Source organism: Elaeis guineensis, chromosome 12, assembly GCF_000442705.2.
Source record: "Elaeis guineensis isolate ETL-2024a chromosome 12, EG11, whole genome shotgun sequence".
NCBI classification, from domain to species: Eukaryota; Viridiplantae; Streptophyta; class Magnoliopsida; order Arecales; family Arecaceae; genus Elaeis; species Elaeis guineensis.
The window spans coordinates 15,928,990-15,954,894 of NC_026004.2; the positions used below are offsets into that span (position 1 = coordinate 15,928,990).

Below are 25,905 nucleotides of genomic sequence, written 5' to 3' on the forward strand. Positions count from 1 at the left end.
GAGTGATCGATTTCTTATTAACTTGCTTACTACCTCCATTTATATTTCATCATATGCAGAACACCCCACACATGTCTTAGAAAGTCATGATAGAAAATGAACTAAAATATAGATCTATATATACAAGGTATTATGGTAGCCTCAGGTCAAAAGACCACATGCACTACTCTCACTAAGAGAACTATCTTTTGACACGTAAGTAAGACTTCTATAAGATGTAATTCTCATAACGAATCATTTCAGTGAACTCATCCTCCTATAAGCACCCACATTTTTGTATTAGTGCCCCTACATAAGTGATTGTGAGATCAATCACCCTCTCCATCGAGCATACATAGGATGCGTCAGTCTATCCGATATCATTGATCCCCGACTCAATGATCCTATAACTGGAAAGATTTTAGATTAGGATTTTAAAATTTTAGGTCTCACTGGCATGATTTTATCATCGTCCTAAAATCATTGTCCTAACCTATGAAGTTCACGATAATTTTAATAATACACAGAATATGATGAAACAAAAAATATCTCAATTTTATTCATAATAAAATATATCAATTTACATAAGTATGGAAGATAAAGTGGATTAATCTCTTTACATATGCCATTAAAGTGGCTTGCAGGGCATTAACTCTTTCAATATCCTATCCTAAACCCGATCCGATATAATTTTGATCTATATCTTCATTTCAAAATTATAATTATTTTATAATATTTATATATATCCGATCTAATCCATCTAGGGATGGCAAAATCGATCCAATCCAATGGGTATGCACTCTACCCAAACTCGATCAAATTCGAAAAATGGGGTTTGATTGGATTTGGATTGGGGTAAAACCCGAAAACTGTAGCACGAATATGGGTAGGGTATGGATAGTGCTGTTTTCTATCCAAATTCGAATCCGAACTCGATCTGAACTTACGGATATGGGTAATACCTAAATCTATATCCAAATATATATGTTTATAATTCTGTTTTGGTAATTTTATTTTGGTTGATAATATACATAAAATTATTTTGATTATTTATATGTTCTATGTTGAATTGTAATTCTATTTCTATGTTTGATTTCTATAAATCTAAACTTATAAATTACGTTTTATGTTGAATTGATAATTTTATTTTGATTGATAATATGCATAAAATTATTTTGATAGTTATTTTTTTTTGGGCATGAAATAGACATGGAACGGATATGAAAAAATAAGTTATCCGTAGATATCTCCGAATCCATTGGATATGAAGATGGATATCTCTATTTTTATCCGATCGGATATCGGATAGAATTTGAATATAGAATATTAAGTTCGGATTTGAAGATAGATACTACAATATTCGATCCAAATCCTATCCATTATCATCTCTAAATCTATCCCAATCATTTTTATTATCTGATCTAAAATAAATATAGAATAAATATAAATATAAATTTTTTAATTATAAAATAGATACGGTATTGACCGATCGGATTCCGTATCTAATTTTTTGCCATCCCTAATGCCAATATGCGACAACCTTTCCATAGGACGGACAGAACTTAACCACGGGCCATTAACACAGCCACTGAGACTCCTAAGTTGGGATTTGGATTTCCTGCACGCTAGCTAACAACTTCTCCAAAAAAGATGCACCAGGGTAAGAGCATTGAAACAGGGACGCATCCAGGATGCTAACACGCTAGAGCAACTGAAGGCAAAAGTAGCCCAGCAAGCATCATCATCAGCAATACCTCTGAAACGTTTTTCCAATAATTTTTCCCATTGGAAAAAGGATCCATCATTTTCGTATCAAAATATGATCCACCATGGTATGTAAGAAAGCTTCATGATTAGTCAGACTTATACAACCACCTTCACGTTGGCATTAATCCTCTAGGTAGAACTCAATCCGGAAATGTACCATGCACAACAATGTCAAAACTTTCATTATACGCAACATTGGGCACAAAAACCACCTGAAGAACAACACATATTTGAACATATTTGCATCCAAATTGATAAAAAGTTGTATCCTTAAGATTAAAAGCTCGGGTAGATACTTCCCTTTGGCATCAAGATGGTCATGACAGACATGCTTACAGTCTCCAATCTTGCACAAAACAAAGTGAAACATTTTGTGATTTCCATCCCTCAGTGCACATATCCTCCTTTGGTAATATAATAAGGGCCAATAGTTACACGCCAACATGGATGGAAGGCCATAATGCACACTTGCTCAGGAAAGTTCAGTATCAATTTAACTCTCCTGAATATTCTACAAATGGCTGTTCGAACATCCATTATTGGAAGCCACAGCACTGAATACCCAGCAAACCAAGCATCCAGTTTCTCTCCTGCTGCAATAAATCACCCACGACGCAAACAGGCACCACTGAAAGCAGCACAAGACAGGCATGTATGAAGGAAAACCAGAACAGCTGCAGAGAAAATCTAGCCGCGCCAGCTGTTTTGCCTCTTCACTTCAAATGTGGCTCCATCATTCAGCATATCCTGAGCATCGGTTTCCATTCCGAGCTTGGAGAGTGCAAGAGCTTGCAAATAGAAAGCTGTGGGCCACTCAGGCATGCACACCTGTGCTTGCATGGCATCCCGAAGGGCAAGCTCTGGCTGGCCATTCATCAGGTATGACAGAGCCCGTCTAGCAAAAACAGTAGCTGAAGGAACCGACATCATCACCACCAACTGCATTTTGCCAAACCAAAACAAATCTTAATCCATAGGATAAATTAACAATGCTACACGGCATGGAACAGGATCATTCAACAAGACAGACAAGGACCAGACATGATTTACAAGAATCCACTTCCCTTGATTGTCTACATGTAATAAACTGCTTCCATCCAGGATATTTGAAGATTGTTACTTCTAAATGATCAGTATATGACAAGTAGCAAGTGGTGAATGATCGAGTAATGGAAGAGTATTAACAATAAATGTCTCGCTTCAGTCAAAACCAAGTAAAAAAATATCGGATGACCAGAGTTGGGAATGCAGTCAGACATAACAGTTAAGAAGGTTTCCACTAGTTTCATTACCTGGTTTCGGTTTTGACAAAATGGATGGACAAATAAGCAACAATATGACAACAGAACTAAAGAACCATAGATACAACTTTGGAGTGCCTTGTGTTTGTTGAATACTTTGATATCCGATATTTATCGCAATAACACCACAGTTCTATAATGATTAGAGAAGTCAATCTATGTGTGTAGTTAAGTTAAAAAATTGGGTCGAGTTTGTAATAGTAGAATGTTTAGGAGTTTAAGTCAATGTCATGGTTAAACTAGGAATGAGTTAGTGACAATATAAGGAATACTTTGTGAAGAAAGAGAGTTTTTCATCGCATTGCTTGGATCAAAGCATAGGCAGATTTTAAGATAGTTTCCATTTTGGTGGACTTTGTGTGAGAATTTAGTAGCTATATAGAATCCATAAAGTCAACCATAGAGATGATAGAATTTGTAATCTATGTTGCACTTTTTCTGTAGCTAGAGATGCTTTTAGCCCATTATATCAAGTTTATTAGCTACATGGTACATACTTTTTGTCCTTTTCCATTTGGTATCCTGCAAATAATCATTAGGAAAGAATCTAATTTCAGATTGACAAAGGTGTGAACTTGTCAAGACCCGAGACAAAGGGCAAGGTTTAGACAACTTTGTCCCTCATTACAATAAACAACCAAACTTGAAAGTAGGGCTCAAATGGCCAATGAATTTTCAATTCAATACTTTTAAGATACAATAAGATAATTTTTCCCAATACATCCCAGTACTCAAAAGTCATTTTCAATGTATCTGGCTCAAAATTTTATATCTAATTTGGAATTTTGGATTCTGAATGTCCAATTTGACAGAGGTAGATATATACTTTCCATATAAAATTATCTGCATCACATTTGTATGCAAGCGCAGCAACAAACTGATTGAGCTAAAGGCTCAAAGCAAACCCAACTCCCAAATTTTAAGGTAACTATTACTCTTAAATTTCTCTGATTGAAATACGGCTTCAGTAATCAAAAAACTGAATGGATCTTGCATGTATGTGCACAAATATGCAACATGCATCTTAAAGGCAAATGAAGAAAAACCAAGGAGATGTTCTGTAATAACCACACACCATTTAAGGTTATTTTTATGAAACAATATAAGGCCCTCAACATCGCAAGAATCAACATTTTTGGATAGTAAGCAAGGTCCAGGCACATTTGACATGCATCAAAGAGATGAGAATGTCAAGGAGAATAAACTAGGAAGAAAAGATTTAGAAGTAGCATATTAGTAGTTAGACACATTGGTGGACAAGCAACTGCATGTTATCAGTACACAAAACAGAGGAAACAGATTTAGAAAGAAAATGGTACAATATTCAACCGACAGGTTACTCGAGAGAGGAAAAATTAGATGACATATCGAAGAGTTCCAGGAAAGGATCTGAACATGGCTAGCATTCATACTTCAGTTACTTTCTGAAAGCTTATAAATTATAATGCTAGTTAGCCATCTTCATCAAAATAATATGTATTGTTTAACATCTTCTCGTCTTTCTATGCTTTCAACTTTCAATGAGAAAATCATGTCTTTCCTGTCTACCATATTGTTCTTATCTAATAACAAGGCCTGATACAATTTTGCAAGCTTCAAAGTATTAATTCTAAAAAATGGTAGGGGTGCCTGTTTTGTGCGCATGAGAAGTTGCCTAGGCCTACCGTAGCTGGGGTGGCAACTTAACAACAACCACCCCTGATGTACGGCTCACTAATTCCAGTTGGTAATACCAATCATTCCCCGCCACATGACAACATTAATTTTGTGTGTGCACATAGCCAGCTAAGCAAAGCATTACTCGAGCAACGATCTATGGATATGATTGTAACAACCCAGATTTAAAAAAAAATAATAAATAAAAAAGCAGAGGAAGACTCCTAGTCGGAGTCTTCTTCCTTCCCGTCTCCGGCAAAATCGGATCGATAGAGTCCGATTAGGGGTAGGAAATCACCTCTATAAAACCCCCTTCCCTCCCTTATGTCTCTGCAATTGGTTTTGGAGAGATTTTTTTTAGAAATTGAGGGATTCTTCCAAGAGGATCCGCGGGTTCTTGATAGGAAAAAGGGGTTCGCCGGAGCTTTTCTCAACCGCCGGAGCAAGATAAGCCCCTCCCCTTCTTCCTCTCCCTCTTTCCTTTCTCCCCTGGCCCAAAGCCTCGCCGTCGGCCACCGTCTTCGCCGGAAAATCCATGAACAAGAAATCCCCTGTTTTCCGATCTCTTTTTGATTTTTGCCGGCCGAACCTTGCCGCCGGCCGTCCATTGCTCACCGCCGCCTCCACCTGTTGCCGGATCTCCGGCCAAGCCGCCGGAGCCCGAGCCACCGAGGGGGGGGACCTCACGGTCCTCCCCTGTTTCAGCCAAGGGAGGCCGCGGGAAGAAAAGAAGAAAGGAAGAAGAAGAAGAAAAGAAAAAGAAAAGAAAAAGGAAAAAGAAAAAGAAAAGAAAAAGGAAAAAGAAAAAGAAAAGAAAAAAAAAAGGAAAAAGAGAAAGAGAAAAATAAAAATAAAAATAAAATAAAATAAAATAAAAAAGAAGAAGAAGGAGAGAATTTTCCTCTCTCTCCTTTCTCTCTTCTTTCTCTCTCTTTTCTCTCTCCTCTCTCTACCTTCTCTCTCTACATTTTCTCTCTCTAGATTCTCTCTCTAGACTTTTCTCTCTTTACGGATTTTGTCTCTCTAGGATCTTTTCTTCCTCTCTAATTGCATCATGAACCCTAGAATAAACTTGAAGATGAAAATAAGATGATTTGAGATTGCTCCGAAATTCGTGCGGTAGATCTGATTCCTGTCCGATTCTATTCAAAATTTGTAACACTTGATTCATATTGAGTCACCCTGATAGGACCTCTGATGATCTCGATCATGAGTGCCTCATCGAAAAGATACGAAGGTTTCTCTCTCCACTTTCTCTCTCTACTTTCTCTCTCTAGAATTTTCTCTCTCTTCATGAATTTTTTCTCTCTAGAAGTCTTATGGATCAGTGGAGGATCCAGATACTTAGGTAAATCCTAATTTTGGTTAATCCTAAGAGAGATCCTAGATTTGTGTTATCAGGTCGATTATCGGTAATTTTCTCCATATGTGATTTTTATATTGATCAGGGTTACGAAGAGATGATCATCTGCAAATGATATCGAGTGGAATATTTTGTTAAAGAAATTCATAAATCAAAGAACATTGATTTCTGTGTTTGGATCAGTCACCGGTAAAGGTAAGAATCCCTGTACATGATCACTATTATATATATGCTATTTTACTGTTGGTCTTGCATCGTTGGTTTTGCATCGTCGGATTTGAGATCGATGAAATTATTATACCTGAGATACTGTTATTTGATTTTGAGCATGAGTATGTTATGTCAATATATATGTATCAGAGATTGATGGCATGATTATATGGATATGACATATCTGAATTGATCATAATGCAAGACATAATTGATTGATGAAATCAACACAATGATTAAATGAAAAGAAAGAGATATATGGTATGGACTAGCCTTGTCATGTGGAACAGCCGGCCAGGAGCTTATGCCTGGGACAGCCCGCCAGGAGCTTATGCCTGGGACAGCCCCCACTGGCTTACAGGTGGATCAGTCGGCCAAGAGCTCATGCCTGGGACAGCCCGCCAGGAGCTTATGCCTGGGACAGCCTCTCACGGGCTTTGGTACGTGGGACAGCCGGCCAGGAGCTCATCCTGGGACAGTCTTGAAAGACTTTTTAAGTGGATTCGATCCGGATGATGACTGAGGTATAGACTTGGATAGTCCAGAGCCAGAAGGAAACTGTTAAAAATCATGTGATTATGAAAGAAGAAATGAAAGATAAGACATGAAATAATTGTTGAACAAAAGTGTTTTACCTGTTAACATATGATGATGCATCTATTTTGACAAGACAGCAAATTTATGAATGTTTGCATTATTCTGGACATTGAACATGAGATTTTATATTTTATTGCTATTCTTTATTTTCAGACTATATTACTATATCAGTGTGATATGAGAATTCTTACTGGGCTGTAAAGCTCACACCCCTTCATCTTTCTTTTTCTTCTCAGAGTTACAGGATGACTTAGATTGGCTATGGCTTGGATTTACGGGTGAGCAGAAGGATAAATAGAGTGTCATAGTATCTGATCAGAAAATTGAAGAAATTTAAATTGTAATTATGCAAGATTTTATGAATTATTATTGAAATTAAATATTATGGTTGATGAGATTGTAATGATTTAATTTGGCCTTGCATATTCTTTAGGGCTTGCTCTAAGGAGTGTGCGGCCATCACGTATCTGACCCGGGTGTTGGGTTCGGATCGTGACAGAATGGTATCAGAGCATAGGTTATGATCATTAGGGATTATGATATAAGTGATTAGAATATTATAGAGTGATATTAGAGCTTAGGTTATGATCATTGGAGATTACTATATAAATGATTAAGATGAGATAGAATAATATCAGAGCTTAGGTTTAAGATCACTAGAGATTATGAAGAGATATTAAAACTTTATGTAAGATCAGTACGATGTGACAGAGTGGCATTTGAGCTTAGAGCTTAGGTTACGTTTATTCGGAGACAATGATACAAGTGATTAGGATATGACAGAACAGTACTAGAACCCAAGTTTAAGGTCACTAGGGATTGTCATATAAGTGATATCAAAACTTGGGATTATAATCACTAGAGTATGATTGATAATATCAGAGTTTAAGATTTTGATCATTAAAGGTATGATAGAATGATATTAGAGTTTAGGTTATGATCACTAGAAAATATGATTTAAGTGGTATTTGAGTTTAAGGTTATAATTATTCAGAATTGTAATTCTAGTGATATCTGAACTTAGGTTATGATCATGAGGAACATGATAGATATAAAAGAGAAGATTCAATATTTAGATTTCAAATCAATAGATATTAAGATGAAATTTATGCATAAGTGGCATATGTTATCTATAATAGAATTGATGAGTTATATCTTAGATTTCAATTAGTAAGGTTGACCTAAGTATGAAAAGAGTTGACCTTGAAATGAAGTGGAAGGTATTGATAAGTTATGTTGAATATACTAGATGATTTTGGAATGTAAAACTTATATGATTGAAGATCATGATATTTTTTTTTTTTAATTTCGATGATAATTGTCTGAGCATTATGAATTTTGGACTTATCAAAGAAAGTTAATTAAGATATGGTCCAAGAAGAAATTTCATCATATGAGAGAGAAATATTTTTGAGCATTGAACCTATAAGAGGATTATATATGAAACTCAATGAAAAATATACTTGAACTTTATTATGAGAATATGAGATATATATCTTGATGAAATTTTTAATTATTCAAAATATCATATTCGGATGTGATTTTTTTTTTTTTCTTTCAAGTTGCATTGAATTTCAAATCAAAAGCTTACTCTTCTAAGTGGTTCAAAAGTATTTTGATATTGTTGTTAAATTAAAGAAAAAAATTTATTTTGTCAGAGTATGATATACAGGTTATGATGAAATCTTTAATAATTCGTATTACTATCTTTGGATTAGATTTTTTTTTTAATTTTTCTTGTGATTGTTGAAGATGGTGAAGTGTATTAATTATTCAAGTCAGAGTTTGAATTTCTGAATTGAAATAAGATATCTTGCTAGTGTTAAATTTTGAATGACTTATACAAGGGATAAGATTTTTATGGATTTATCAATTAATATTAAGGGTTGTAATGAAGAGAGCTCTACAAGAAATAATCAAGTTGATTTTACTTACAAGGATGTTAGCTTGAGTTCTTTAGTTTGTTCAAGTTGGAGTTAATTCTTTTACAAAGAAAGATTGGTTTGAAAAATATATATATATATATATCTAAATGATTGTAAGGTAAATCTAAGGTTAACTCCAATTGATTCTAGATATGTTGGATTCTTGAAGAGTGATGAAACTTATACAATAATTTCAAATATAGGAAGTAGATCAAGATTTAATTTTTATATGCTATGCCCAAAGGTAGTAAAGATGAAGAAACTTAAAATTTTGCCCTAAGTCTTATATGAAATTTGAAGGTTGGATCTATTCTGGATTGATCTAACATATAAAGATATTTTTTATCTTTGATATAATTATATAAATTGATAAATTAAGATCAAAGTGCGCAGCAAAAGCATGATGGGTTAAATTGATTAGAAATATTAATTCTTTGATTCTGAAGATATTATGGAATACATTAGTTGTTAATAAAGAATAATTTTTAATCTGATCATAGTCGGATAATTTTTGTTAGTAGGTTGTTTCATTATAGATAATGCCAAAAAATTTTAGATATCTCAAATTTATTAATAGCTTGATAGTTCTGATATTAGTTCAAATTTAGAATGTCCTGACATAGATCTCATATTTTTTTTAAAATTTAATATTATTACTCGAACTGATATAGAAGATTGAGATTTTTCTTAAGATGAGAGTCTACATATAAAATTTGTTAGAAGGTCAAGTGAAGAAAGAAATCGATGATTGTGAAGAGTGTCCGATGTTTGACCTTTATTTATTTTTCTATCAAGGATAGTCTGAGATAATTATGAATTTCGAGTGAAATGTATTAGACAAATAATGGTAGTATATTAATACAAGTCCAAAATGTTATAGTTCTTCAAAAAGTTGAGAAATCAATAAGAAGGGATGAGTTTGAGATTTCAAATAATTTTTGTTATAACAAGATCATGAGAAATAAATAATATATATGATATTATCGTAAGCTTGAGAATGACATGAAGAATGTATACTTTGAAATAGATATCTCAAACGACATAATCTAATTTCGAGGACGAAATTATTTTGAGGGGAGAATGTAACAACCCAGATTTAAAAAAAAATAATAAATAAAAAAGCAGAGGAGGAAGACTCCTAGCCGGAGTCTTCTTCCTTCCCGTCTCCGGCAAAATCGGATCGATAGAGTCCGATTAGGGGTAGGAAATCACCTCTATAAAACCCCCTTCCCTCCCTTATGTCTCTGCAATTGGTTTTGGAGAGATTTTTTTTAGAAATTGAGGGATTCTTCCAAGAGGATCCGCGGGTTCTTGATGGGAAAAAGGGGTTCGCCGGAGCTTTTCTCAACCGCCGGAGCAAGGTAAGCCCCTCCCCTTCTTCCTCTCCCTCTTTCCTTTCTCCCCTAGCCCAAAGCCTCGCCGTCGGCCACCGTCTTCGCCGGAAAATCCATGAACAAGAAATCCCTTGTTTTCCGATCTCTTTTTGATTTTTGCCGGCCGAACCTTGCCGCCGGCCGTCCATTGTTCACCGCCGCCTCCACCTGTTGCCGGATCTCCGGCCAAGCCGCCGGAGCCCGAGCCACCGAGGGGGGGGACCTCACGGTCCTCCCCTGTTTCAGCCAAGGGAGGCCGCGGGAAGAAAAGAAGAAAGGAAGAAGAAGAAGAAAAGAAAAGAAAAAGGAAAAAGAAAAGAAAAAGGAAAAAGAAAAAGAAAAGAAAAAAAAAAAAGGAAAAAGAGAAAGAGAAAAATAAAAATAAAAATAAAATAAAATAAAATAAAAAAGAAGAAGAAGGAGAGAATTTTCCTCTCTCCTTTCTCTCTTCTTTCTCTCTCTTTTCTCTCTCCTCTCTCTACCTTCTCTCTCTATATTTTCTCTCTCTAGATTCTCTCTCTAGACTTTTCTCTCTTTACGGATTTTGTCTCTCTAGGATCTTTTCTTCCTCTCTGATTGCATCATGAACCCTAGAATAAACTTGAAGATGAAAATAAGATGATTTGAGATTGCTCCGAAATTCGTGCGGTAGATCTGATTCCAGTCCGATTCTATTCAAAATTTGTAACACTTGATTCATATTGAGTCACCCTGATAGGACCTCTGATGATCTCGATCATGAGTGCCTCATCGAAAGGATACGAAGGTTTCTCTCTCCACTTTCTCTCTCTACTTTCTCTCTCTAGAATTTTCTCTCTCTTCATGGATTTTTTCTCTCTAAAAGTCTTATGGATCAGTGGAGGATCCAGATACTTAGGTAAATCCTAATTTTGGTTAATCCTAAGAGAGATCCTAGATTTGTGTTATCAGGTCGATTATCGGTAATTTTCTCCATATGTGATTTTTATATTGATCAGGGTTACGAAGAGATGATCATCTGCAAATGATATCGAGTGGAATATTTTGTTAAAGAAATTCATAAATCAAAGAAGAACATTGATTTCTGTGTTTGGATCAGTCACCGGTAAAGGTAAGAATCCCTGTACATGATCACTATTATATATATGCTATTTTACTGTTGGTCTTGCATCGTTGGTTTTGCATCGTCGGATTTGAGATCGATGAATTTATTATACCTGAGATACTGTTATTTGATTTTGAGCATGAGTATGTTATGTCAATATATATGTATCAGAGATTGATGGCATGATTATATGGATATGACATATCTGAATTGATCATAATGCAAGACATAATTGATTGATGAAATCAACACATAATGATTAAATGAAAAAAAAGAGATATATGGTATGGACTAGCCTTGTCATGTGGAACAGCCGGCCAGGAGCTTATGCCTGGGACAGCCCGCCAGGAGCTTATGCCTGGGACAGCCCCCACTGGCTTACAGGTGGATCAGCCGGCCAGGAGCTCATGCCTGGGACAGCCCGCCAGGAGCTTATGCCTGGGACAGCCTCTCACGGGCTTTGGTACGTGGGACAGCCGGCCAGGAGCTCATCCTGGGACAGTCTTGAAAGACTTTTTAAGTGGATTCGATCCGGATGATGACTGAGGTATAGACTTGGATAGTCCAGAGCCAGAAGGAAACTGTTAAAAATCATGTGATTATGAAAGAAGAAATGAAAGATAAGACATGAAATAATTGTTGAACAAAAGTGTTTTACCTGTTAACATATGATGATGCATCTATTTTGACAAGACAGCAAATTTATGAATGTTTGCATTATTCTGGACATTGAACATGAGATTTTATATTTTATTGCTATTCTTTATTTTCAGACTATATTACTATATCAGTGTGATATGAGAATTCTTACTGGGCTGTAAAGCTCACACCCCTTCATCTTTCTTTTTCTTCTCAGAGTTACAGGATGACTTAGATTGGCTATGGCTTGGATTTACGGGTGAGCAGAAGGATAAATAGAGTGTCATAGTATCTGATCAGAAAATTGAAGAAATTTAAATTGTAATTATGCAAGATTTTATAAATTATTATTGAAATTAAATATTATGGTTGATGAGATTGTAATGATTTAATTTGGTCTTGCATATTCTTTAGGGCTTGCTCTAAGGAGTGTGCGGCCATCACGTATCCGACCCGGGTGTTGGGTTCGGATCGTGACAATGATTGACAACAAAAATAGGAAGTTTGTGTTGTTTATCTATCCATAACAGAATACAAGGAACAGTTCAAAGTGACACAGCTCCATGAAAAAAAAAGAAATATGAGAATGTCAAGCAATATACCTTCGAATAATACTCGATTGCACTTTTAAAATCCTTGTCTCTGAATGCAATATCACCAAATTTCTTTGTATTCAACATCTCTTGCACTTGTTGCGTCCATTCTTGAAAGGAAAGCTTCATTCACAACACAGAGCAGAATATGTATAATGTATGATTACCAAGACCTAATAACTTCCAATTTCTAAGTTAATTACCAGTGAAATAGCACAAAAAATTGTAATAGGAAAGTGTTCCAGCATCATCAACCGCAAAAAAAAAAAAAAAGGGTCAGCGGAAAGGAAGCTCCATCATTAAAAGACAGAGCACAACCATGCAGAATGCAGCCTCTGAAGGTAATGCAAAAATTATATGAGAGAGAAGCTCCTGATCATGTGAATTTTTTAGATCAACAGCTACACCTAATGGTCCAACAAACTTAAAACAGCTCATTCTTTATCATGTCACTTATCATAAGCATTAACATGAACTTGCAAGGTGCAGTTGCTATTTCAGTTTTACTTCATTATAAGCTTAGTTCCAGGAAACATATTTTCCAATTGAGTCTCGACTAATAAACTATGGTGAGTGTATTAGTGAAACTGATTTAGCCGGCTTCTCATAGTGTGCGGGGAAAATTAGCAAAGACAGACGAGAGTGAGAAACATCATCAGTCATAAAAATTGAAGAGATATTAATGGGAAACCACTGGAGATTTGTTTCTTGACACTTAATCGTTTCCCTGAGCTTTCACAAGCACTTCCCACAAGTTTTATACATGTTTTGACAAACCTTTTCCCATTTCCCACCTTGAGGACATTTTCAAAATATGTTTTCTATTTCCAATTATAACCTTCAACATCTGTTTCCAGTTGCGGCAACTGATTCACGAGTGTCAATTTATAAAGCTCAAAATCCAAACAAGATTCAATTTACCTCGTTTTCTGCACCTTCTTCATCTTTATAACCTGTTTTAAGCAATATATCATGGACAGCAGTAAGGTCCATCCTTGCACAAGCCTTTCCAAGTGGAGAGAGCATTGTTGGTAGTATCGCCGGTGTTTTAGTCAGGCCCATTAGAACATGTGATGCCACCTATGTTACCATGGAAAGAGCAAAAGAGAGCTACCATAAGAAAATGGAATGCTGCAAATAGCAATAAGTACTAAAACTGAAGAAATCATCAATTTAAGTACCTCTTTCTGTGTTTGAAGGGGTGCTGCAGCAGAAAGAAGAAATTTGGAATTAGGTCGATCCCTAGCCTCAAACTGTAGACATTTTGAAGCTAGTTCAACAAGCTGGGTTGCGTCTTCATTAGCATACTGCCCCTCCAGCGATGAATCCATTATCAATAACATGTTCTTCCCTCTTATTAGATCTAATGCCTAGGAAGCATCATTGAAGAACTTTAGGCCAAATAAAAAGATAAACAAGACCATTAAAATGAAATTTTTCTAAGCATTATGAGCACAAAATAAGTGTATATAGATGACAATTAATAAAGGCAATGAAAAAATGCTATTATAATCCAACCAAGAATATTAGTTTTCATTAGATCACATGTGAAAACTTCCTCTTGAAAAATTTTAGCCCTTACATTACAAGTACAACCCATGTCACACATGGACAATACATGAAAGCAGCTGATTATGAAAATAAACAAGGCTGTCTAAATGAGATTTTGAGAGAAAAAACTTCATACTGGATCTCTCAGCACCAAACAACTGAGGCTTATCTCTAGACCATCACTCAGGCTCTCTTTTTTTTTTTCCACCCAGAACGAGGCTAAGTTCAAGGTAGGTCCAAAAGAAACTGACTTTACCTTTTATCATGCGTTTCTCAAGATTCTCACTTAAGAAATCCATGAGCTGTAAGTTTGCGTTCTCTTTTCATATAATAATGCTTGAATGAGAACTAGTTTCCGTACATGGTAAGAATCACCTACTCTGATAGCCTCTCAACGCATAAACTCTATATTTTGACTTTGAAAGAATTTCAGCGTCCATGTCACGAAGCAAATCAAGAGATATCCCATATGAAAATAGAGAATCTTTTAAAATCTTTCTAAGCCTCTTTGATGTAGATCCTTCACGGTATGTTTTATTGCAAGGAAATCCCCAAAAAAGGATGGAATGTAAGACTTTTTCATGGAAAAGGAAAAATATTCTGGAGAATCAGAAATAAGCTTAGTATATTTGTCAATATTTCATTCAAATAAACCAAAACTAAAAAAAAAAACAGGGTTTCCCACGCAGTGAGCGGTTCAAAAATTTCTGGGTACTAGTAACTAGAGTTGCCGGTCCCTCTAATCCAGGGAATACCCTGATGCTAGTGCCCTGCTATGAGTGTCCTGAAAGGGAACACATAAGTCCAGCCAAACCATGCAATAGGGCATTTGTTGCTGTTTTGTTGCTGTTTTGTTGCAGATTTCCTTCAAGATAGAAAGCCTTGACTGAAATAGGAAACTAGCGATTTTAGCTATTTAATAGGTGTTTTCTTTCACTCTTTGGTTTAGATTTATTTCCAAATTTAAGAGTTCTATTAGGAGGATAGGTAGCCGATCAATCAAAATAAAAGAATGATATAATCGGAGGTTGATACTCGCATGGAGCAGCCTCTTTGGAAGAAATAAGAGGCCGCAGGCCATCTTTTTCTTTCTTTCTTTCTCTTTTCCTCCATTTTTCTTCTTGATCTATTACTTCCTATTATCAATCCCCACTCCCCTTCTCTATACCTATAATATTCCTTTTCTGAAAATTATTTCTGCAGTCACCCAGCAGTGTATTGATTTATTTTCTCAGATCTGCTAATAGATCTGATAAAATTTCTGCAAGAATCAATATTTAGTGGCTTCTTTTGGTATTCAATTCTCCACCTAATTCAGATCTGAGCCCTAAACATGCAGCAGAATCATATTATATAACCCTTAAATCTCAACAACGTTACATCAAATATCCCTTTTTTACCAGCATCTTCTACCCATGCATGCCTCCAACTCCATTCCTCCATTGCATCTCCGTTTCAGTATTTTTTTTGTTCACCTCGACCCGAAAAAGATCTGTTTGTATTTTTAAAAGAACAAAGAGGAAAAACGAAAATTCTTCATTTATGAAGGAAACATCCCTTGCATTTCTATCCCTTACAACAACCATGCACTTCAAACCAGAAAAGAAATAACAGATAGCTGCAAACTTCCCCTCAGAATACCTCTTCAAGCCTACTTCTTACAAAAGCCTATGCCCTTTCAATTCTTGCAGCCTAGCATACCCAATGTCATACATGCATTAATGCCTGCATGAAGCTCTGTGTAACGAGGATGAGGAGGGTCTGCTAAGTGGCCTCTTAAAATTATACCCTCCATAAACTCTTTTAGTCTCTGTCCACCTATATGACAATACCTAATAAAAGCAAATTACCAGTGCAAGCCCTCGGCCAACTCTTCCCCCTCCTACATCTACATACATAGGGCAACCGCCCACATGCTTTACCTCATATATATCCCTTTTGTACAAAGCGGGTACCTGTTTATGAATTTATTAAACAACTCAAATACCAACCATCTTTCCTCATATATTTTATAAAATTTTTCTAACCAGTAATTTAAGGTAGATTTAATGAGCTTATGTTTATATTTGTGTTCATGTGTCTGTGTTTCATCATCCATGTGACATCCGCATAGACAGAGGCCTTTATGTTAGGCTGGCAAAATATGACATGATCCGTCAATCTGATCCATGTTCGACCTGCCATAAGCAAATTTAAATTTAGGCCAAACGGATTCCGATCATAAACATGCTGACCTGTTTAACCTGTTTGATGTTTGGATCGGATTTGGATTTCAGACATCTGATCTGTTTAATCCATTTAACCCATTTAATATTCAGGTAGGATTGAGTCAGATAACTCGTTTAACCTGTTTAACCCATTTAACCTGTTTAAAACATGTTTAGTATGTTTAAAACTTATTTAACCAGTTTATATCCTATTTAATCCGCCCTGCTTGACCTATTTAATCCGTTAGAAACCAACTTAACCTATTTAACCTGTTTAACCTGACTCGACCCATTTAATAAATGGGTTATACAAGCCAGATAGGGTTATCTATTTAATAAATAGGCGGGGTTCAAATATGAATTTTTAACCTATTGAATAAATAGGTTGGATTCGGACTGACGATTTTTTTATCCGACCCAGCCTGACCCAATTGCCACCTCTACTTTTATGTGTTCATTCATCCTTGTGGGCATGCACCTTAATGTATTTCACAATCTATATGACTAAATAACCATCCTTGTGAACGTGTTTAATCAACAAACATGTATTTAGTCTATGTGACCATGTTCTATTTTTAGTCCATATTTGGTGTTTAGTTCATATTATGAACAGCTTAAGTAATTACTGACACCATTTATGAATATGATAGTTTTTCATACGTTTTCTATGAACTAAAAATAAATGCACTATGATAATTTGATTATATAAGGCTATGGTACTAAATTTTGTTAATATTCAGGAATTTTTTTCACCTCCAAGCCCAGCTGCCTGGGTATCCCACATAGGCATGTCAAGAGGTCACCACCCACAAATGCCTAAGCATTTTAACAACCCTGTATCCACAACTATCTCACTCTAACCAGCTAACAGCCTCTTCTATCTCACTCTAACCAGCTGACAGCCTGTTCTACTCATTAACAGTTATTATAATCATGAATTTTATATATTATACACTACTTGAGAAACCATGAGAAATTGTAATTACACAATGATCTTTTATAAATTTATCATCTATTGGACATAAATATTTTATTTGTATTTTTAAATTAATTTCGAATTAACCCCATACTATCCCCTGGACAAGCAGGCATACTTGTAGAGAGTATAATAGCTTGACATTGGCAGATAAGTTTATTTATAAGATATGAAATTTTAAAAGATTATCAAATAATATTTACATGAGATCTTTTTAATCAGTATTTTTTTATGATGATGGCATATGCAAACGGATGGCATGTCTGATAGAATTGCAGATGCACTACATCCAAAAAAAATAACGAGAAATATCAGCAGACAGCCAGGAAAACTTGCTGTACAAAAGATTAACGTACATGACTTGGAGGGATATGTTTCCCACTCAACAGATCCAGCAAAACTGTTCCATAACTGTATATTACACTCTCTGGAATGACCCTGCCTGCAGAAAGACACAAACTAAACTAAGATTAAATTTATGGATGATAAATTTGATGAACACTAAAACCATTACTGATTTATGAAATGATGCATGAAATATAAACCTTATCTGAAGCAGGGGAAACCAACATAACAGCAGACAATTTGCCAGAAGACTATAGACAAAATCCAAATCCATACCTTGTTTAATATGTGAATAACTATTAAGAATTCATGTACAACTACATGAGAGAATCATTGGAATTAAACAATTCCACAAAGAAGCAATATAAGCTGTGGAGAAGTGGATGCAAAATTGCAAACAGAAAAAGGAGGACAGGATGATGTCCCAGGATGTTTTAATTGCATGTGATAAACTATAGAACTTAGACAGGATTTGAAAGTAATACACAGTCAAATACATAAAAATTAAAGCAAAAAGGACTTATGAACTGACTGACCAGTTCGCAAGAACTCCGGCGGAGTGTATGCTAGGTTAGTGCTGTAACTTTTCCCATCCCGGCTATTCTTCATGAGACCAAAGCTAGATAAGCGAGGGTCACCATCCTGGAACAAGTGAACACAAATCTAAAGGTTACAATTTGAGTGAAGTAAACAAAACAAAGAAAAAATAATTTTCAGGAAAAAAAAACTAAAAGACAAAACAGTTAATCATTAATTCGTCATATACTTTCTCAGCCTTGCCAGGAAAATTATTTCTACAGAGACCCAAAAACCAATTTTCAGAGCAGGCAAGGGTCATCTGAAGCCTCAATGTAGTTTCATTTATGTAAGCAACACTATCCTAATCATAATGTTCTACAAAAGAAGTACAATAAAAATCAGAGACATTTTAACAAATGGAGAATCCAAAACATCATGAATTATACACGTGAAAAAAACATTGTAAAGTGCACCAACTTGAATAAGCTGGTAGGGTCCAAGCAATACCCCATTTAGACTCTAAAATAGAATTCAGACATTCCTTATGAGAAGTTGACCATAAAACCATACGTGATCCTCTTAATTCAAATTAACATACAAAGGTGTAGTTGTGAGCAAAACTTCCTATTTGTACAACACAAGACCATGAGGAAGTACATTGCACTAACCAAAAGAGGTTTTACATTTGTATCAAAGCAAGAAAGATACTTGATTGTTGGGAAGAAAATTGCAAATCTAAAGATGTGAGAATCCCACTAGTGAAAGTCATCAATGCTCCAGATGCCTTTTTCCATGTGTGCATTTTCTTCTTTGGTCTGTGTTTCAATTAATTACATTCAGTATGAAAGTTGCTGCAGTGGTAGACTTCTTTTGCATGAAACCGAGTTTGGTTTCCAAAAATCTTTGTAATTCTTTGTAGGTGCATGATAAGCATTGTCTGAAAGATTTTCATGTGGAAAGTGACCCTCGGTGCAATCAGGTAAGCACATTGCAGCATAGGCATTATGCTACCATGGTGAATGAAGAACACAATTTGATATTGGAAAGACTTGTATTGTCTTCCTTAAATTTTTTTATAGAACCTAAAGAAGTGGCAGCATACTCAGCTAAAGATGTCATGCGATGCATGCTTAAAATAATCTTATGGGAATTCTTGGTTATGTTAATAAAAGGAAAACACTAGAGTGTAGGAGAACGATAAGCAGCTGGGACTGTTGGAACAGCAACAGCACAATAATTAATCACCAGCCAACAATAAGCTTACACACATAATTTGGTCCCAGAAGTAGGGGTGTGCAAAAAAACCGGCTGGCCTGTGAACCCGATCCGAACCGGTCTTTTCAGTTCAGTTTATATCATTTTTTTTTTAAAATTCGGTTTGGTTTCAGTTTGCGATATCATAAAATTGAAAATTTCAGTTTGAGTTTTTAAAAAAACCGATTTAAACCAGCCCAACCTGAACCATGTGTATATGTACAAATATATATATATATATATATATATATATATATATATATATATATATATATATATATATATATATATATATATATATAAGATAAAAATAAACCGAAATGAATTTGTTGGTTCAGTTTCAAGCGGTTTTATAGCTAGTTGGTTTGGTTTCAATTTCAGTTTTAGAAAACCGATTTAAATTGGTTCAGTTTCAAATTTAGCTCCAAGCCGAACCAAATCGACCCGACCCATGCACACCCCTACCCAGAAGCTCTTCATTAGGATATAAAAGAATCATAGGAGCTACTTTGTAGGAATAAAAAAAAAACTAAAGCACATCATATTAATTGACTACTGTTATGTCAAAATGTAAAATTTTTTTGCATGATGGAAAATCTTTGAAATTTACAAAAGTTTTTCAAACTGTAAAAAGAATGACGAAATGTTTCCTTTTCTTATTTCCTTCTGTGTAACAAATCCTGTTGGGACAGAATTTGCTTGGATTGGGATTGTATTGACGAAGGAACCCTTTAGAGACCAATGGTTAGTAATGCTAGACTTTTTTTTTTCTTTAATTATAATAGCTGTTTTTATCTTTTTACTGTCTCTCCTTTCTGATCCTAGTTAAATTGGCATCCTATTTTATCTTATTAATGCATTTACATTCAATCTGTAATAGATCTGCTTTTTAAACTTGATGTTGATCATGTTTCAATCTCTAAATCTCTCTATACCAGTCATCATACTCTGGCATACATTCGTATGTTACTTGATGGCTTGCTCTTCCATATCTACTAAGACCCCATAAAACCTAATTCGCACTGTATTCTTCCAAATTTCTGAAAATTTGGTTCACCCTGTTTTAACAGAAATTCCCACAGCTACCTCCACATCTTAAATGCAAATTCCTAAACTGTAACCCAACCTTGGGATCAACAATTATTCCAAATTCATGTGTTCGTTGACTTTATTATCCATCGTATATCCATTATCCATTATTGATTTGACCAGCTATACTTTATAGTATAGAATGTTAGGCAATTAGAAAACAATATATGCACAAGATGAGTGTAGCCACAATGAGAATATTGAGATGGATGTATGGTAATATAAAGAAAGACAGAATAAGAACTAAATCCTTTCATAAAAAAGTGGAGGCAGCACCCAATATAGGCAAATTGAGAGAAGGACAACTTTTATGGTTTAGAAATGTACAAATTAGACCAAGATATGCACGAGTACAAAGGAGTAATTTCATACATGTAATAGGAATGAGAAAGAGGTAAACCAAAAATTACATGGCTGAAGTTGCAAGGAAAGGTTTGATATCTCAACATCTTTCTAAAAGCATGACCGTAAACCGAGTAGAATAGAGGAAAAGGATTCATGTAGCCAACCCCAACTAGTTCGGGATTAAGGCTTAGTTGAGTTGAGATGAATTTATATAGGCAAAAAAATAAAACTACTTCATGAAGTAGCTAATCTTGTTTCATTCAGCCTCAAAAATGGTCAATGTTGCAGGATCCTCAAGCCACATTGTTTTGGGACAAAAACAAAACAGGAGCGAGTGTGCATGGGGCCACTCCATAAAGCCCAAGTTCCCCACCTTGTCCACCTATGAACATATAAAAATTCAGCACACGGTGTTGTAACTTGTCAAATCCAACCCCCCCCCCCCAACCCCGAGGGACAACCCACAAAAAGATGAAAGAAAAATCCCTAGCCTTAACATTCAAAACACAACTCATTGATGGTCCACCTCTTCATAAAAAAAGCATGTAACTTGGTCAATCCTTATTTGAATGTAAAGAGAAGAAAAGGTTTGCCTATAATTTTGTAGATGCAAGGTGGGAATTGAACCTGTTAAGGAAAATAGTAAATGTTGCATGAATAAGTATGCACAAAGGAACATGCAAGTCAAGACATATTGCAAACAGATGAATATCAACATGATTTATCGCTTCTTTCCTATCATTGTCAGAGATGTTAGTGAAGGAAACAATCAGTTATTTGCACTATGTATCCAATAAAAGAATATAACTGCAATTATCCATATACTCCAAGACATGAACACTTGGTGAAAATTGCAGCATTTCAAGCAAGCCTAATCTAGGGCTTGGAAATTGAAGGATTTACATGTAAGCCAGTTCATGGAAAATGCATCACCAAGAAAATAAAAATATCAAACAGAAATTTAATCAAAGATATATTGAATTTTTCATACCTCATCAAAAAGAACTCTATATGCATTTAAATCGTGATAGATTTTCCGATTTTCAGTATTACAATGATCAAGTGCTTGTGCAATGTAGTATGCAACTCTAACTCGCATTTCCCATGGTAGTGGCTGCTTATCCCCTAAAAAGAAGAGAGGAACAAATCATGAATAAGCATTGTAAACATTATAATTGGACAATAACAATAACTTGAAGTTGTTCGATGAAATTATACTAAAAAAAAAATGATGAGCAAACTCTCTTTCAGGGAGCAGTTCCAATCTGTTTGCATGTACATAGACCACCTCACATTTCCCTCACTTCAGCCTATACTAATGTCTTTATCAATCTTCCTCTAATTTACTAGTTTCCAACTGAAAACCACTAGTTTACCAAACTTCTAGCAACCCAAACCTCATCTCCACTATGTTGATCTTATGTGCACGAACAATGTTTACCATTCTTATTTGTACAACAGAGTTGGTCTTGTGTTGCCCTTATAGAACATAAACCCTATTCTACTAGCTACACCAAATATATACCTCATCATGCTCATCTCCACTATATTCGTCCCCTGGGATTTACCCATTACATTGCTCAATATTCTTACTGATACACGAAGTCAGTCTTGCATTGCCCTTCCGAAAGAATCCCATAAAACCAAACAGTTTGCATTGATTGTCTTACACTTCAAAGGTGCATTTCAACTTCATGTTTTACTCCTGTCCTAGCTAAGAGATCCTTGTCTACCTCTGCAATATTCATTTTTATTTATGATAGTTCCCCAGATAGTGAAAGAAATTTCTTTCAGAATCTTTTGTTCCTCACATCTAACTACATTGATAACCCTCCTAAGTTCCAACTAAATTTGCAAACCATGTACCTCTTTCACACAACTGCTTGGGCAGTTACTTCTACACTTCCAATTGAGTGCCTGTTTCTTCTTTCCCTAGCCATATCAACAGGTAATTGTATATACTATAAAATGACAAGTGATGTACCCAGTCATGGGGTTGCATGCATGGGGCTGTACATGTTGACATAGCCATCCAAGGGGCAGCTGCCTGCCATTAGCAGGCCATCAAATTCACACAGGGTCAAGCCCACATGTAAAGCCCCAAACATAAAACCTCATCTGCAAGCATGTCTTTTTCCTAATAAAATTCAGGTAGAAATTCTGTCTTGTATGGTAATAGTCAGCGTATTTTAAAAAGTGCAAATAAGGAAAAGCTCAAACATTAACTACTAGTGAAGGCCAACCGCCACCAAGAAATATCCAGTCTGCCAGTAACATGTTTAATTACTTCACGAAGATGATTTGACAAATGGTAAAAATGTATTGAACTTGCATTTCTTTCTTAATACCTGCCATATGTGTCTTATAGGAAATCTATCAAATCCTTCTTAAAAAACCCATGTTTATGTCCTTCCTCTTTGCTTAAATTTAACATTTCATTCCCAGAGAAGAAAAATGGTCAATGGTCAAACATCTATGAGTCAAACCAAGTTATTCCTCTAAATATTTATTTTTTATTATCCACTGCATGGACTCTTCTGTGGATGCATACTACGACACTCCAAGTCTGAAGCCGCAATGATTAGCAAGACCATTTACATACTTTCCTTTTACTATGATTTTCGTCCAATCATTGGATTCCAACAACTTCCATTCCATCATCAAATCATTGTTTCCATGAATTCTATTTATGGATCTATTCTATTTCAACAAACCTACCAATGCCATCAGACATTATCTATTGCAAGGTATTGCTAGACTTCGTCCCATCTACCTACGATCTCATTTTTCCAAGAAAGTAAAAACCATCTTCCTGCTTTCTGTTTGAGCAAAAAGGCCCAAAATGGTAAGGAAAAACTTTTACTCAATAAAAACAGCTGAAAGTAAAAACAAGAAAGAGGAAACCCAAATGCTATTCATAAGAAAGCTATGGCACCATACAGTGGAAAAGATGCTTGGAGAGTGTATCATTTGGCATGAACTCCGCCACGAGAAGCCGCTCATCTCCCTCGGCACAGCATCCAATCAGGTTCACCAGCCTCTTGTGCCTCACCTTCCCAACCCCGGCCGCCTCCGCCTATGAGAAAACCCAAAAAACACATTTAAAAAACAATTTTCCGCAACAAAATCCAGAAAACAGAAGCAAACATCAAGGAGAGAAGATAAAGAGCTTGAGATCGGACCACGAACTGCTGGGCATCGGGCCAGGACTGCTTGGAGAAGCGCTTGACTGCGACGGGGCGGCCGCCATCGAGCTTTCCACGGTAAACGACGTTGGGGGCCTTCTCACCGCTCTCCGAGACGATCATCTCGGGGCTGAAGCCCTTGGTCGCCGCCCGGAGGTCCGCAAGCCCGTACTCCTTGAATGCCGGCACCTCATCCTGCAAGCCCCCGTCTCCATTCGCTTCCGATCGCCAAAACCCCAAAAAAATCAGCAAAATAATCCAAAAAAATCGGGGAAAAAAATAAAGAGGGAGGAAATGGAGGAGGGTACGTAGATCTGGCTTGTCGCCAGGGACGGAGTCGTCGTCGGGGGAGTGGACGTTGGAGGTCTTGGAGTGGAGGCAGCCCATCGCGGCCCGAACCCTAGAATCCCATCCGCTTCCCGGCGGCGGCAGCGGCGGCGAAGGAGGCCAGAGGAGACGAGAGAGAAAGAGCAGTGGAGAAGAATAAGAAAGAGTGAGTGTGTCCAATAAGAGAGAGAGAGAGAGAGAGCGAGCGAGCGAGCGAGAACTGACGCTAAGGAAGCGGGGCTGTGTCCGTACGGACACAAAAAGAAGACGAGAAGGCAGGGTAAATGGTCTCATATATCCAGATCTGCCGCATAAATAATTATATGCGTAAGCCATTTTTAATATACTGGCTGTTGTAATGTCAGAACGGCCCTTGTGATGGCTACCGACATCTAGTTATATTATATCAAAAAATAAAAAATTATATTTCTTTTATTATGTATTGATTTTATTTTTTTATTTTTTTCCAGAACTTCTAAAAAAATTTATTTAGATTTTAATTTGATAAATGCACTTTCTTTTGTAATTATAAATATATTTTATTTGACCAGTGCATGAATTTTTTCTAATTTTTTATCCTCTTAAATTCTATAAAATTAAACTAAATTACAATGATGAAACATTAAAATGTATTAAAATAAATTAAATAATATCTTTGAAGAGTTTTCTTCGTAATAATGAACATATCAATATTTTGAACATTATATATTTATTTAATTTTAAATATAAAATATTATTTGAAATGTTAAGTGATTGTGATAGCCCAAGAAATAGGTGTTACAATATATCAATTATAATATATTTTAATTAATAAAAATATATAAAATATATATAATTTATAACAAAAAAATATATTTAATGCATACGTGGGACTCCATCTTTTACTTTTTTTTTTTCTTAGGTATCTATTGTTATTATTTTAATTTTTATATATTTGAAGCAGTTGATCACCATCGTTTAAAGAAAAAAAAAAAAATATATATATATATATATATTTAAAAGTCATTAAAACTAGAATGGAAGATTTGTTATTAAGGAATCGGCATAATGTGATCATTGGATGCTTGAGCTTTTTTGCCCTTTGCCTGCCGTAAAATGGAGGGTGGATCTGACAGTCGCATAGAAATTTATATGCAGTGGGTAGGGAGTTGTGGAATCCTAGGAGGAGGATCGTCACATGATGAGGGGATGATGGAACACGTGATGGGGCTTTTGGCAGGGGGAAGAGGCTGCTTCGTGAAAAGTGCGCTTTTAATGGAAGCCAACAGCTTTTGGAAAGACCCCTCCCTTTCTCTTCAAATAAAGGAGGCCAGGGTTTGATGTGTTTGCAAATTGCACCTTAGAAAAATATGCAGTTCCATCCCCAAAATTTTCACGAATAACTTGTTGAGGTTCATGACCATCTGATCAGAATTAGAGTCCGGTAAGATAACGTTGGCATGATCATCGTATGGCTCGGAGTTAGGTTTGACTTAGGTTGGCATGATGTTCAAGTTAGATTAAGTCAGGTTGGCATGATCATCATTTGATTCGAATTGAATTAGATCAAATCAGATTGGCATGATCATCGTCTAATTCGGGTTAGATCGGAATGGCATGATTCTTAATGGGTTCATATTA

At 35.7% G+C, this 25,905-nt stretch overlaps 1 protein-coding gene across 2 annotated transcripts; it reads right to left on the reverse strand.

Moving 5' to 3' along the window:
• Positions 1 to 1,997: 1,997 nt before the first annotated feature.
• On the reverse strand, positions 1,998 to 24,510 carry LOC105055008 (serine/threonine-protein kinase BSK2). 2 transcript variants are annotated; one of them, XM_010936695.3, is made up of 10 exons: positions 24,267 to 24,510; positions 23,956 to 24,176; positions 23,714 to 23,849; positions 21,765 to 21,898; positions 18,103 to 18,208; positions 17,578 to 17,663; positions 13,669 to 13,857; positions 13,409 to 13,567; positions 12,497 to 12,610; positions 1,998 to 2,685 (listed from the first exon to the last, which is right to left on the reverse strand). In XM_010936695.3, the coding sequence occupies exons 1-10, from the start codon at positions 24,343 to 24,345 to the stop codon at positions 2,434 to 2,436; spliced, it is 1,476 nt and encodes a 491-aa protein (XP_010934997.3). In that variant the 5' UTR covers positions 24,346 to 24,510; the 3' UTR covers positions 1,998 to 2,433. The 2 variants fall into 2 exon arrangements, with proteins under 2 accessions (XP_010934997.3, XP_029123415.2); XM_029267582.2 differs by lacking the exon at positions 12,497 to 12,610 and having other exon boundaries at positions 24,267 to 24,504.
• Positions 24,511 to 25,905: the final 1,395 nt, after the last annotated feature.